Source organism: Juglans regia, chromosome 4 (genome assembly GCF_001411555.2).
Source record: "Juglans regia cultivar Chandler chromosome 4, Walnut 2.0, whole genome shotgun sequence".
NCBI lineage: Eukaryota > Viridiplantae > Streptophyta > Magnoliopsida > Fagales > Juglandaceae > Juglans > Juglans regia.
In genome coordinates, this window is record NC_049904.1 from 27803685 (window position 1) to 27818936 (window position 15252).

Genomic DNA, 15252 nt, shown 5'->3' on the forward strand with positions numbered 1-15252 from the left:
TTCTCAACAAAGTCAGCATAGGATTTTATTAGAATTAAAATGCTGAGGTTTGCTTGGGCAAAGTGGGTATGGAATAATCTGTTGCCGAAAAAGATCTCTATATGCATGTGGAAAGTGGCTTTTAAGTGCTTAAGTGTGGATGTGCAGGTACGTAAGTTGGGGATTTCGTTAATATCTTGTTGTAATTGTTGTATGGCGGGGCATGTGGAAAACTTGGAGCATGTGCTTTGTAAAGGGGAGTTTGCCATGGCCGTCTAGAAGAAGGTTTCGGAAGAGGTGGGGATCCCGTTTGTAGCTCAACAGAGTTGGCGAGAGAGGGTCTAGGTTTGGTTTAATAGAGCATTTAGGTAGTCACAACTTAGGACATCAATGGGTTTAATTCCTTGCATTGTGGTATGGAGACTTTGGTTTAGACCCTGTGCGGCAAGGATGGAAGGCAGAGACGAAAACTTGTTGGAGGTTTGGAGCTCGATCAAGCACTGGGTGCAGGTTCTTGCAAGCAGAATTTCCAGGGAAAAAGATTTTCGTAAAGGGACTTACGTGTGCTTCAAAATATGGAGGTTTCGATTGTGGAACAGAGAACTATGAAGGTGCAAAATGTCTGTTGGTTGAAAATGAGCCATGGAGGTTAAAATTGAATCTAGATAGTAGTAGTCTTGACAACCCAGGGCCTGGTGGAGGAGGGGGTATCTTACGGGATCATGTAGGGAATCTTGTCTTTGCTTTTTCTCATCATCTTTGTACATGTTCCAATAACGAAGCTATTCAGGCAGTTATAGAGGGAATAAAGATTTGTCGACAGTTGGGTCATTTTTTAATTGATTTAGTGTGATTCTTTGGTGGTGGTTTCCTGGCTTGTGGATAGAGACTGTACAGTGTGGTATCTTTGGAATTGTTGGAATTAGTTGATGGGCTTGTTGGAAGGTTTTGACTTCTCTATCAATTACTTATGTAGAGAAGGGAATAAAGTAGTGGATGCTTTGGCTAGGTGTGATACGTTGGGAGAGGATAATTTGTTCATGGATGTTTCTCAACTTCCACGATCTTTAAGAGGCTTGTATATATTGGTCAAAATGAACACAACTTATGTTACACGTAGATGGTGAAATGTTAGATTTTTTATTTTTGATTTTATGTTTTTGTCTGTTGGTTGGGTGAGGTTGACTTTTTTGTTAAGGTGGATTGAATTGTTTATTTAAAAATTTTCTTCTAGTGAAAGTTGATAAAATTTTGGAGGTTCCATCCTCCTTTAAAAAGAAAAAAAAAAAAAACATTAGACTTCATCATCATTGTGTAAAATCTCAGTATAGATTTAACGCTTCTCTTTTGACTTCTGCGAGTTTGCTCATTTCGAAACACATCATTGGTTGCCATGCTGACTACTAATGCATTAGGAAAATTTTATCATTCCAACTTCCAGCTTTTTCTGATGAAATTTGATTTTTCTGGAAGAGCACCAAACGTTACTCCTTGAGATCATTTCACAGCATGAGTTAAAAAAAAATAATTAAGATCATTCATTCTTTTAAGCATCTTGACCCTATAGATGCATGGCACTTCTTGGTCACTGAGTTGCATGTTAATCATACAGCTACTCATGATCCCATTAAATATCTGAGAAATCATCCAGAGACAAGGAACAACTGCTTGACAGACCAAGCTAAGAAACCTTCAAAGAACAGCTAGTCTAAATCCAGCTACAAATTAATCGTCTTTACAGCTTAAACTGAATAAAAGAGTTCTAATACCTCGCTACCCACATCACCAGGTTGTAAATATGCCCCCAACTGCAATGTAATCACAAATCCAGCTTCTTAGCTGCCAAATCGAAAATGCTTCTCAAATCTTGCTTAACTTCATCATTTTCAAATAAAAATTCAATTGCATTTCTTGCCAGCTCAAACATTTCTCTCTTTCCAAGACCTGGGTAGTTAATAAATGAAAAAAAAATCGTTCAGTAATGATAGCTATTCAATCGAACTCTCTTTACCAGCACCACTACATTAATAATACCTACCATATGCAGCAGCAGCAAGATTATACTCTTTGGAAAGACTGGTGGAGAACACCCCAGAATCATCAGTGCAGAGGACTAGTGGATGTTTTGCCTTGTACAGGTCAGCTGCATAGTTGAATGCAGTGTTACAACAGAGATTTCAAGTCTATCGTAGCAAAGTAGTACAGATGCTTTAATTACTTAAGAATAAGGTTTATCCAGAAGAGGTAGTCAAGTGTGCATTTTTAGTCGGCTTAGTTTTGCTTTTGGTTTTAAATCTTTAATTTAAACAAGAAGCAGAAGAGAAGACCTAACCAAAATGGTGAACATCTAGTGAGGAAACTGATGCAGTCGTGATGTTGGAAGTCAGACAAATTTCAACCTGAAAAAATTGAACAGACACATAGACTAAATAAGTTAGCCAGCCCAATGATTGAAGACCATCAAATTTGACAATGATCTTTGAATCAAATGGCATCCCCTCTATCCATAGGGAGATGGAGGGTGAGACCACTGGCTCGATCTCATATGAGTGAGTTTTATTCACATATATTTAAAAAAAATACAATTTTTTTTAAGATATAATCAGTTTAAAATCCTTTTTGCCAAAAAAATAATGATGAACCAAAGACATCCGGACTGGTCATCAACTAGAACTCTTTTAAGTTTCACCTCTCATTGATTTAATCTCATACGATTAATATCTGCAAAGTGCTTTCAAATTACACTGGCAAAATAATCAAACTAATCAGGCTTTTGCCTCTTCTCCCATGGCATCCATCCCACGGAAGTCACAAGAAGAAGATATTCCCTACCATCCCAGGGCAGTGAAGGTCATCATCAAGATAAGAATAACTTTCACAGACAACTAACCGGGATATTATAGGATTTCAACTTCTTCCAATCATCCTCTCCAAAGTAACAGGCATGGCCAACCCTCTGGGGAATAAAGTCTAGCATTGCTTGTATCTCTTTTGGATTAGGTACCTATATGCACTAAGTCAGGAAAATAAGCTAGTCAGGGTATCTACAAAAGTAACAGATGTAGCATCAGAAAGAAAACATACCTCTCCACAGTGAAGAGTTATATCAAGACCATGTTCTCTAGCAAACTTTAATGCCGGCAAAAATGTGATCCTGTCTCAGATACAAAGTGAACTGGATGATGAGATTTTTGTAACCAATAAAACACAATGCTAAATTGCTAATCTACCAGAGAAAACTCTGCCTAAACGACGTGTGAATATGTACCATTCACCCACAACAGGATTTCCAGATAGGTCAATACCAACTACTCCTAAATCTCTCATTTCCAGAGCAAGCTTAACCTATAATAGGTGAAAAATACAGTTAAAAACCCGCCTGTCACAACGCAGCTTAACAAGATTGTCACAGACAATATATCTAGACATACAGTTTCCATTGCAGCTGCAGTGGACTCCCGACGGTCAATACTCAAAAGGAGCCGAACATATATCTTTTTTCTTGCTGTTCCATTACACATATCATTTACAGGTACAGATATTATATGACTTCCAGCATCCACATTGTTATGTGGAAAAACCACATCAACTGTACTAACATTCCTTACACCTTCCATTACTGCTTCCATGTAAGAGCGCTTAGTCATTCCTTTTGAATCATTTCTCTGTGTAAAACAAAATCCATGATTTTCTTAATTAATCATATGTACCTGTCATATTTACAGGAATATATCACAAGATTTAGCGAGTTTTTTTTATATATCTAATTACCTTTGGAGTCGTTCTTAATTCCAGGTATACAACATTTTCAGAGGCAAAATCTTCAATAACCTGATAATAACGAAGGAAAAAAAAACATATCAATGTAAAAGCATTGAAATGAAGGTCTTGAATGCATAGGGAAGTTGTCATACTTCTTTGGTAATTCTTTTAACGGTTGCGTGATCGGTAGTAATAATGTGGATCAGGTCAAACAATTTGAACACCTCGGTTAAAGAACGGTCATCTGAATTGAAGAATATAGAGTTTCAGTGTCAAGAATATAATTATATAAGGTAACCGTTTCAAGTGAGACAACTGAAAAGTCAAGCAACTAAAACAAAGGAGGCTAAGAAAAAAAATAATAATCTTACACTTCTTGGTATCTTAGAAATGAAACCCAACTCGACTAAGCCAACTGGGCGGTGCTTGGCACAGTTGAGTTGGCGCTTTCCATTTCAAGGGGTACCAAATAGTGCAAAAAAAAAAAAAAAAAGAACAGAGAAAAGTTCAAGTTCTGTTCTTTCCTAAGTTTTCTCGCCAAACAATTAGAATAAAGGGCAATGGGCATACTTTTCAAGATTACATGCTCCACATCTGAGAAAACTATGACACCCTTTTCACCCAGATCTTTAGCAAGTTCACTGTAGCAAAAGAAAACCTCAGTATATGGAAACATATTGCACTAAGCTCCGCAACTAGAGCAAAAGCTTAAACATTTTAGCCACGAAGAATAGACAGATACAGAGAGAACAGAGAGAGATTACAGCAGTGTGGAGTCTCTAATGGATCCATTGAGGTGAGCGTGTAGTTCCACCTTTGGTATTGAAGCAAACCACTCCATTTTTCTCCCTCTTTTGCTTCCTCCCTTACTTTCTCTTCTCTGCCTGGTGTTCTTATCGCCCCGGTTTGCTTGTACTGCCAATTTTTTGCTAATTCGATGATATGGCATAGCATTTTGTGTTCGGTTGACTCTTTTTGTCTTTTGGGCCAAGATTCTCACCTAGGCCCCCATAAACAAAATAGCGGGCTGGCTCCTACGTCATCAAGAATATTTTCTGCATCTCCTTCGTATACTTTTGGATTACGTTGGGATGGAATAGTTGGGAGAAATTTATGGCTCTAATTATCTCATAAAATTAATTTCTTAAGAGATGACTGCTCACTTTTTTTAAATATGTTTTAAGACTTTATTTATAGATAATGTGAGATTATTCTTCAATATCATTTCTTAAATACAGATCAATATTTTTCTTGATTTTTATCACGAGATAACTAGTGTGGACTCCATTCATTTTGTGACAGATTCTGATATCATGAAAGAATTAATGGGTCTAACTCATCTAATAAAATTGGTTCAACAAGAGATGATTGTTCATTCTTTATAAACATGTCCAAGACTTTGTCTATAGGCAATGTGAGATTATTCCTCAACATCCTCTCTCACGTGCAAATCAGTATTTTTCCTGGTCCTTGTCATGTGATAAGTAGTATAGATCCTCATTCTTCCTATGACAAGTTCTGATACTATGAAAGAATTCATGAGCCTAACTCATATCATAAAACTGATTCTACAAGAGAAGATTGCTCATTTCTTATAAACATACACAAGATCTTATCCACAGATAATGTGAGATTATTTTTCAAAACTGTCGATCACTCCATCTCCACTTCCTCCTTGCTACAATTACCATTAGAGCAACTTTGCAATATTTTCCAAGAACAGTTAAAAGAAAATATATTCTAAAAATATATATATAAATTAACGTGAATTGACGTGAGACGTTAGATATATTTTATATTAAATTTGTTTTATAATCTTATATAAAATTATATCAATTTATAAATTTATTTTTATAAAGATACTAAGAAATTTCCAAATACAACACTACTACATACGTGAATATAGATGCAAAATGAGTTTGATTAGTAGACCGTTATAATTATAAAGAGTTTAATGGATCTATCTATTTACAGGGACACACCTATTTGTGCACACTGCCTACCAAACTCTTCCATGGGAATGCAAACTTCACCAAGCATTGCTCTCCCAATTATAGGAAAAATGGAATAATTAATAAAAGAGGGTTATATAGATGCTAATGATAATTCAATACAATTTTTTTTCAACATTTTTTTATAATTTGAAGAGGGACAGACGTAACATATGAATCTATCGATATTTAATATTTGAGATCAGTGTTGAATTTATATCTTTCCAAGTTATAGAAAGTGTTTAAGATAAAAACATCTAGGGCATATAAATTAAAGAGGACTTGTTTTTTTTTAAGAGAAATGATACTTGCAATCGTGAGTGTGCAAGCGCCGTATAGTCATTTTGAAAAGAAATTAATAAATACAGAATTCATATGAAAAGAAATTAATTTTTTAATAATAGATCTTATTTTTTTAAAAATAATTATACGATATTTATGCACTCAACGACTATACATAACATTATTTTTTTTAAATTCCCTAGAGATGGCCTAAGAGAACCGGCTAGAAGTTACAAACAAGGCCTTTATGTTACACAAAAATGTGTGACGATTAATCGGCTCTCATATAATGTGTATTTTGTCTTTTTGGAAGAAGCAATCAATGCGCCACAGATGTCACTGATTCTGCCACTTGTTAGACACCCACCACATTCATTTCTACCATCAACTACTTTTCCTACCCAATGTGTCATTTGTCTTACTCCGCCATTATTGGCTCGTTTGGATTTATATAAGATGATAAATTCTTTTTTTTTTTTTTTTATAATATTATTTTTTAATTTAAGATATTTTATTTTTTTTTTCATTTAATAAAAAATCTGAATTCAAACCATTTTACTTCACAAACTATTTTATAATTATTAATAAAATTTTAATCTTATCTCATTATCTAAATATGTCATTGAACTTTCTTTTAAGAGTGTCTTAAAAGATATTGCGTTTAGAGAATGTTGTACACCATGTCACCATCCGTATTATAATGTTAGATATAAATTTTAAATAAATAAATTTTATTTCGATTTTTTATAAAAAAATAGATTTCACTAATAAAAAAAAATTCTTTTAACGCTTATTTTAAGTGAGGTCCACTTTTTTTTAATGGCTTGTGTGAGATTTATTAATTTATAACTTATACAAATTATTTTTCTATTTTATTTAGAGTTTTGTTATTCAATCTCCACCACACTCCACACTCCATATTTCGCATTTTTTAAAATTTTTAATATTTTTTTGAGTTTATTTTTTTAAAATTATTTCAAAAATTTTATTCATTATTTATATAATAAATATTTGATAAAATAAAAAATTAAAAAAAATGTGAAGTATAAAATGTAAAGAGGTTATGAAAATTTGTTGTTTAATTTAGGTTGCGTTTAGATGTTGAAGTGAGTTGAGTTGAGATAATAAAATATTGTTAGAATATTATTTATTATTATTATTATTATTTTAGGATTTGAAAAAGTTGAATTGTTTATTATATTTTGTATTGGGATTTGAAAAAATTGTAATGATGAGTTGAGATGAGTTGAGAGGATTTTTGATTCCAAACGAAGCCTTAGGTTGTGTTTGGATGTTGAAGTGAATTGAGTTGAGTTGAGTTGAGATGATAAAATATTGTTAGAATATTATTTTTTAATATTATTATTATTTTAAGATTTAAAAAAGTTGAATTATTTATTATATTTTATATTAAGATTTGAAAAAATTGTAATGATGAATCAAACTCACCCTAATATTACAAGTGTGAAGCTATTTCTCATGTTTTTAAAGAAAGAGCTCGAATCACGAAAAGGGCTAAAAAATGTTCAATGCCTGTCCTTGATCTTTAACAAGGCCCAGTCTTCGTGGCCGATCGTATCAAAAGCACATCCCCAAACATAAACCCGATCCATAACCCAAAATCCGGCATCGATTGTCAAAATATCTTGTCATCACATCGAACCCAGTGCTAGGGGACCCCAATGAAGATGGGTTCCGCGAGTTTTGCTTCAGTCTTAGCCAATGGCTGGCAGAGTTTCAGTTCGCCAGTGGCTTTCGTGCGCACGTTAGCAACCACCCACGCTCCGCTTTGTAAGCACTACAACGACAATCGCTTGGTTGCTTGGTCTTCGACTTCTGGGTCTCCACAAAGCAATGGCAGAACGTTTGCATGTGAATCCTCGAGTCCAGACATTCCCGCCTCAACTCCTGTTGTATGGTACGTAGAACATAGAACATGATTTTATTGTTAAATTATGTGTTCATGTAATTTTAGGTTACAACTTACATTTTGTGGGTTGCAAACTTGCAATGAATTTTCTGCTTTCACTTTGATTGGTTGCTGATAAAACAGAGGAAAGCTCCGGAATATGAAGTTTCAACTTTCAACTGTTTCTATTTCATAAACTTAAATTTTTTTTCCTTCTAAAAGAATAAAAATAAATTTTTATTAATGCATTAATATAAGCTTCCCATACTTTCTGCTTATACTTTGTTGGGTGTCTGTAATTTTGGCTTGTTTCTTAGTTGAAGATAGAATTTTAGCTAAAATATCGTAAGTTTTGTTTTATTTTATTTGTTGATGAGAAAACTTAGAAAAGGCTTGAGAAATGAAGTTTTGAACATTATTTCTCTCTCGCCATACCACCTGTTCGGTGATTTTATTTACTTTTGACGAACCTTCTTGCTCTTACTTTTATTTCGGATCGGAGTGAATTTCATAGGTTGTATTTTTTAGTTCCTTTATATTTCCCGTTCATTGGATTGCTGACTATAAGACGTATGCTTTTGTTTAAGCGGCCCCGAATATCATCGCTTGCTTCCGTGTACCACACACAAGGGCCCGCCCAGAGTTGAACACTTGATTGTTTCAGAAGAAGGGCCTGTTCTGGAATATATCTGTAAAACTCTGGATCTTCCTCCTCTGTAAGTCTTTTCATCACTCCAGAGTCGACATTATGTTGTATGAGACGTCATTTTGTGTTACTAATCAGGATGAAGTGAAAAATATGATGAATTTCATTATTTGAAGGTTCGTTGCAGATCTCATCCATTTTGGAGCTGTATATTATGCCCTTGTATGTCCAAAGCCTCCTCCAAGTGCCACCCCAGAGCAACTTAGGATATTTGAAGTTGTTACAGCACCATCAGTACTGAGAAAGAGAGCTTCCATCAAAGGGAAAACAATACAAGCGGCACAAAAGACTTTTAGGGTAACTCATGTAGACCAGTTCCTTGAAGCCGGATCATACTTACGGGTGTATGTGCACCCAAGACGCTTTCCAAGGTAAAGCATAGATTTTTCTGAGATTACTATCATATGTACTAGCATGTTTTTTTTTTTTTAAAAGAAGAGAGACGGTATCTCCAAATTTTATTAATTACCCACACTTTTAGCAGAGCGATACCTTTTGCCAAAAGAAAGCTTAAGGGTTATAAAAATCCCAAAACCAAGCTTTATGAAAATTGTAAACTAATCTATAACATGTACTACTATCATACTAAGCCAAAACAAATGGTTATTCTATACAACATAAAATTGTAACAATTCTCTATGTACTAGCATGATACCTGTTGAAATTTGAATCCTAATCAGGTGCTATGAAATTGACTGGAAATCAAGGATCATAGCTGTGGCTGAATCCTACGTGGTTTTGGACAAACCTTCGGGTACATCAGTATGTAACCAATCCATGAATCTCGCCATTGTGTTTATGAGACATCTCATAGGTTGTGCCTCAAATGAATGGATCTTCTATGTCAATATTTACATGATTGTAAATCCTAGAGCTGCATGGTTACGTTATTGTTTCTGTACTTGTGTTTTGGCCTCTCTCCCAAGGAAACAAAGTCCAAAACAATGATTAATTGATGTTATTATTTCACCCTAAAGAAGATTGACATTCTTTATGATATTTGAGTCGCTCGATATCTTTCATATGAAATTTTGGAATGTTTGGGATTAGTTAATTGATTGCCTATGGCTTATTGATTCTATGTCAGTTTTGATTAGGTGGGCGGAACTACGAACAATATTGAAGAAACTTGTGCAACCTTTGCTACCCGTGCCCTTGGTTTAACAACCCCTTTGTTGACCACCCACCAGATTGATAATTGCACAGAAGGCTGGTACCGTAGCTTGTAGTATTTATTATCACATAGAACTATTATCGTTGGTTGATAATGAGTAATGGCAAGTAATTTTCTTGCAGTGTTTTGTTAGCAAGGACAAAGGATTACTGCTCAGTTTTTCATGGTAAAATCAGAGTAAGTTATTTAATATCCTTTGTAGGTGCATGCTCTGGACTCAGCTTGTCCTACTTACCGAAGACTCCAATTCCCCTGGAGCTGCAAGGGCCCCTCACATGGTGTGCTCCACTCTGTGAGGGACCCTCCACACTGAGCAGATTTACAATACTGAATGTATATGTATTTTCGATTCACCATATTTTTAATTAATAGGTAATCTATCCTTAACCATATGATTCTTCCTGTCATCAGGAGAAAAAGGTGAAGAAACTTTATCTTGCTCTTGTTGCTGCTCCTGTGCCAATTGGGATTATTACCCACTACATGCGTCCAACAAGCATGGCGCCAAGACTCATTTCAGAAGGTAGCCATCTTGGTCAAGCCTCACAGTGATTATGGCAAATTGAATTAAACCTTTGATGAGTTGCATTTTTTTTTTATCTTGAGGACGACAGACATGGACAGGAGAGGTATGTACTGCTCAATTAAGACTTTGATGCTGGAGCATCCAAGAGGCATGCAAAGGCATGGGGTCTAAACTTTTTGGCTAGTTCGCATTAGGGAAAAATGAATTTCTCCCCAAAGGGGATCTATAGATTATCAATCAACTGGTTGGACCATAAGCCAGATGATTTACATCATGGTGAGTTCCAAGATGGCCTGATTGTGCCAATTAAAGAATAAAAAGAAGCATTTGACTCCTTCATGCATGCTGGACTCTTGCCCCCTGTAACATGATTGCTAAATTTGTGAGGATACTTTCTTCACAACTCCAGTTTTTTATGCATTTTCTTCTCTTACTCTAATTTTTTGGCAAGTCCATTCTTAAATCTATTTCTGCAATTTATACGGTTAAGTAAGTAATCTCTCTGTTTTATATGGGTTTACGGTGTGGATTGACCGCAAAGCTTTTGTGGCATTCAGATTTCATTGAAGGATGGAACTTTTGTCAACTTGAGGTCTTGGAATGCAAGGAGGTTCTGTGGCCGAATGCCGTCATTGAAAATAAATATTGTATCGAAGATTGCGGCTGGCCCTCCAAAGATGTTGCATATGAATGTAAAATCAACCTTCTGACTGGTCGGACTCATCAGGTTCTCACCTGTCCTATGTTTTCGTTTTCTTCCTTTTTTTTTTTTTTTTTTTCCCATTTTTAGCCTCAATCCTGTGGAGAAACAGATAATGATTGCTTCTGCAACTTTCCTGCACTCCCAAAGATGTGCTTCTTCTAGTGTTGCCTATGAAGCAACTGCCGTTTGATTCTGAAGAAAAAGTTGAAATTTCCCTCTAAAGCAGAAGATTTCACGGGGAATAGGGCTTTAGATTCTGAGGATATCTAGTCTGAAGGATTTTGAAATTTCAGTGATTTGACTCAGAATATCTGATGACGTTTGCTTGATAAAATTACTTCTTGTTGGTAGGCCTGCTGTTCTAAACTTTGTTCTTACCAGTTTTATTGTTCTTTGGTTCAAATAATGAAGCTATTAGAAAGTCAATATGGAGCCAGACTTTATGGCAGTTTATTATCCACCTATAGCTTTGTTGTGGTATTAGATACCATATAAAGTAGAGAAGTCAAAGGATCAGAGAGTTTTCAGATACTTTTGTGATATATGTGAGAGAAGACTAGATCTACTACTATGAAAATAACTACAGTCATGTTGCAGATTCGAGCACAGCTGGCTGCCTCCGGTGCACCGTTAGTGGGTGACTTGATGTACATGCCAGCTGCAATCGCACAGATGAATAATCCTGGGCTTAACCCATTTGGCAAATGCAAGAAAGGTTATACAAGTGAGACAGATAGCTCAACGGCTGTTACAGAATGGATTGCACTGCATGGGAAGGAACCAAAGATTGCTATTGGTCTTCAGGCATGTCAGATCTCATGGGATAATGGTGCACACACATATAAGGCTGGATCTCCTTGGTGGAGATGTGAAATAGCTTAGAATAGGTACTTGTGGATAAGGATCAAAGAAAGGATGGAAACTAAATGGTCCATGCTGTGTGGTTCACTTCATCCCATGGAAACAATTTTGATAGGGTTGTAAGAAGAAAAGAGAACTTGGTGAGTCCTCAGCTGAAAACAGCTAAAGACAAAAACCCCAACATTGTCCAGAGGCAAGTTTAAGCAAGAACCACATCGCCTGAGAAATTTAACATGTTGCATCTTTTTCTCATAATCTTATATTCTCTCTCTCTTCTTTTTTTTATTTTTTTATTTTTTTTATCGGTAAACAAAATTTTATTGATCAAAATGAGGCAAAAAGCCCAAATATATGAGACATATACAAGAGCAACGCCTATGCGTGCTAATTTAGAGATACAAGGAATTTATAAAAAGACATGCTATGGAAATTAATTATAATCAACCAATGAAGCAATGTGTTGAAAAATAAATTTCTAAGCTCTTCCATCGATCGCTCTTGATCTTCATAGTTTCTTGCATTTCTCTTCCTTCAAATGCACCACCATAGACATATAGGTATCATTTTCCATATGGATGCGATTTGAGAATTGTCCCGAATACCTCTCCACGAGGCTAGAAAATCACATACTCCTTCCGGCATCACCTAAACTAAACCCAATTGAGCAAAAACTTCGTTCCACAAGATCCTGGCAATCTCATAATGTAGTAAGAGATGATTAGTGGACTCGTCCCACTTCTTGCACATATAACACCAGTCCATAACTATGATTCTACGTTTCCTCAGATTGTCTATAGTAAGAATCTTACCTAAAAAGTTGTCTAAACAAAAAAGGCTGCCTTTAGAGGTGCCCTTGTCCTCCATATGCTCTTCCATGGGAAGGACCGGGCTGATGTGTGCATGGTCAAAGAATGGTAGAAAGAACGGATTGTGAAAACTCCCTTCTTGGAAGGGCGCCAATAAATCTTGTCTTCGCCTTCCCCTAACACATGAGTGGAGTACACCTGGTCAAAGAACACCAAAAATTCATCCATTTCCCAGTCTTGTGCATCTCTAAGGAAAGTAATGTTCCATGGTGGAAGACCATTGGAGATGAGAACTGAATCCGCTATTGATACCTCTTTTCTTCTTGCTAAGCCATAAACTTGAGGAAAAACTTCCTTGAGTGCCCGATCACCACACCATAAATCATGCCAAAATTTTACCTTCACTCTATTTCCAACTTTGAAACAAGTATGTGGTGCATATGTGTTCCAACCTCTTCTAATATGTTTCTATAGCCCAACTCCATTGGAACACCAACCTCCCCATGATTCTCCATTGGAACACCAACCTCCCCATGATTCTCCATGTCTCAAAGCATGACAGTTTGTCACAAGGCCTCCCGTTCATTGTGAAATCTCCATAACCACTTGCCTAGCAAAGCGTTATTGAAAGATTTCAAATTCCGAATACCTAAGCCGCATTTTTTGATGGAAGAACAAATTGTAGTCTATTTCATCAAGTGAAATTTAAACTCATCCTTTATCCCACCCTAAAGGAAGTCACGTTGAAGTTTCTGCATGCGATGAGTCACTTTGGCGAGGAGCGGGAATAATGAGAGAAAATACGTTGGTAAGTTGGATAGAGTGCTCTTGATGAGAGCCACCCAGCCCCCTTTGGATAGGTACATCCGCTTCCAACCGGCTAATTTCCTTTCCATTTTTTCAAGCACATCATCCCACGTGGATTTTGATTTAAAATCCGCACCCAACGGAAAACCAAGATATTTCATGGATAGCTGAGATATCTTGCAGTCCAAGATGGACGCCAAACTCTCCACATTTGGTACAAGCCCCATTGGCACTACCTCAGATTTAGCCAAATTCACCTTCAACCTTGACACGGCCTCGAAGCATAATAAAAAAGCCCTCAACGCTCGGATTTGCTCTTGTTTGGCATCACAAAATATTAGAGTATCATCAGCAAACAAAAGATGTGAAATGTTGATCGAACTTGAGGCTGCCTCCCCAACTAAGAATCCTGATAAGAAACCACCTGCCACTACCCCTGCAATCATCTTACTAAAAGTTTCCATCATGAAAACAAAGAGTGGAGAAAGGGGGTCCCCTTGTCACAATCCTCGGGAGCTTTTGAAATAGCCTTTTGCCATTCACCAATACAGAAAAACAAGTCGTAGAGATACAGTAATGGATCCAATTGCGCCATTTGATGCTAAAGCCACATCTCTCAAGTATATAAAGTAAGAATCCCCAATTGACGTGATCATAAGCTTTCTCCATGTCCAACTTGAAAAAAGTCCCGGCTCTCCTGACTTAATACGACTATCCAAGCATTCATTGACAATAAGTACTGAATCTAGGATTTGCCTTCCCTTAACAAATGCATTTTGAGACTTTGAGATCAAAATTTCCATTACTTTGCTCAACCTGTTTGCCAATACTTTGGATAATATTTTATAAAACCCACCCACCAGGCTAATGGGACAAAAATCTTTCACCTCTACTACACCGATTTTTTTAGGGATGAGTGCTAAAAAGGTTGCATTTAGACTTTTCTCGAATCGCCCACTTCCATGAAATTCCTAGAAGACCCCCATAATATCTTCTTTAAGTATATCCCAACAAGTCTGAAAAAAGGCCATGGTAAAACCATTAGGACCTGGGGCTTTGTCGCCCGCCATACCTTTAACTACCAATCTGACCTCTACCTCCTCAAATGGCCTTTCAAGTTGTTTCAACGCTTGCGGATCAAGAACATCAAAAGCCAGCCCATCAAGTCTCGGCCTCCACGAAAACTATTATGAAAACAACTTATTATAGTAATTGACAATGTAATCTGAGATCTCGGTTTGGTTGGATGAGGCCGCCCTGTCTATCATCAGAGTTTCTATAGCATTGTTCCGCCTATGCGAATTGGCCACTTGGTGGAAAAATTTGGTACATCTATCCCCTTCCTTCAACCATAAAGCATGTGATTTTTGTCGCCAAGATATTTCTTCCAAAAGAGAGATCCGTTCAATGTCCGTTGTTACTTGAGTTTTGTGCGCCCGCTCGGTTTCAAGTAGTACCCGCTCCTCTTCCACACTCTCCAAGCCCTTAAGCTCCTCCAAGAGAACAATTTTTGGCTTTCCACATTACCAAACTCTTGTGCATTCCACTCATTTAAATCCTTTTTTAAAGACTTTAATTTACAGGCCAGAATATAACTAGGATTGCCATGAAACTGATAAGATGACCACCATTGATGTATTTTGTCCAGGAAACCATTAGACTTCAACCACATGTTTTCAAATTTGAAGTATCTTGGATCTCTTCTAATGCCTCCACAGTTCAAAAGGATGGGAAAGTGGTTTGAAC

At 36.4% G+C, this 15252-nt stretch overlaps 2 protein-coding genes across 3 annotated transcripts; one reads left to right on the forward strand and one right to left on the reverse strand.

Moving 5' to 3' along the window:
- Positions 1–1495: 1495 nt before the first annotated feature.
- On the reverse strand, positions 1496–4675 carry LOC109000894 (N6-mAMP deaminase). Its single transcript, XM_018977933.2, has 11 exons — positions 4506–4675; positions 4312–4382; positions 3894–3985; positions 3751–3810; positions 3411–3644; positions 3248–3324; positions 3064–3133; positions 2870–2983; positions 2312–2378; positions 2018–2122; positions 1496–1923 (listed from the first exon to the last, which is right to left on the reverse strand). The coding sequence occupies exons 1-11, from the start codon at positions 4580–4582 to the stop codon at positions 1799–1801; spliced, it is 1092 nt and encodes a 363-aa protein (XP_018833478.1). The 5' UTR covers positions 4583–4675; the 3' UTR covers positions 1496–1798.
- A 2968-nt stretch (positions 4676–7643) lies between these two features.
- LOC109000840 (RNA pseudouridine synthase 6, chloroplastic-like) lies at positions 7644–12152 on the forward strand. 2 transcript variants are annotated; one of them, XR_004801369.1, is made up of 10 exons: positions 7644–7932; positions 8511–8639; positions 8746–9000; positions 9310–9391; positions 9727–9842; positions 9926–9980; positions 10215–10326; positions 10887–11056; positions 11180–11379; positions 11630–11731. XR_004801369.1 is itself a non-coding variant. In XM_035689620.1 (9 exons), the coding sequence occupies exons 1-9, from the start codon at positions 7697–7699 to the stop codon at positions 11912–11914; spliced, it is 1440 nt and encodes a 479-aa protein (XP_035545513.1). In that variant the 5' UTR covers positions 7644–7696; the 3' UTR covers positions 11915–12152. The 2 variants fall into 2 exon arrangements, 1 of the variants encoding a protein (XP_035545513.1); XM_035689620.1 differs by lacking the exon at positions 11180–11379 and having other exon boundaries at positions 11630–12152.
- The last annotated feature ends 3100 nt before the right edge of the window (positions 12153–15252 follow it).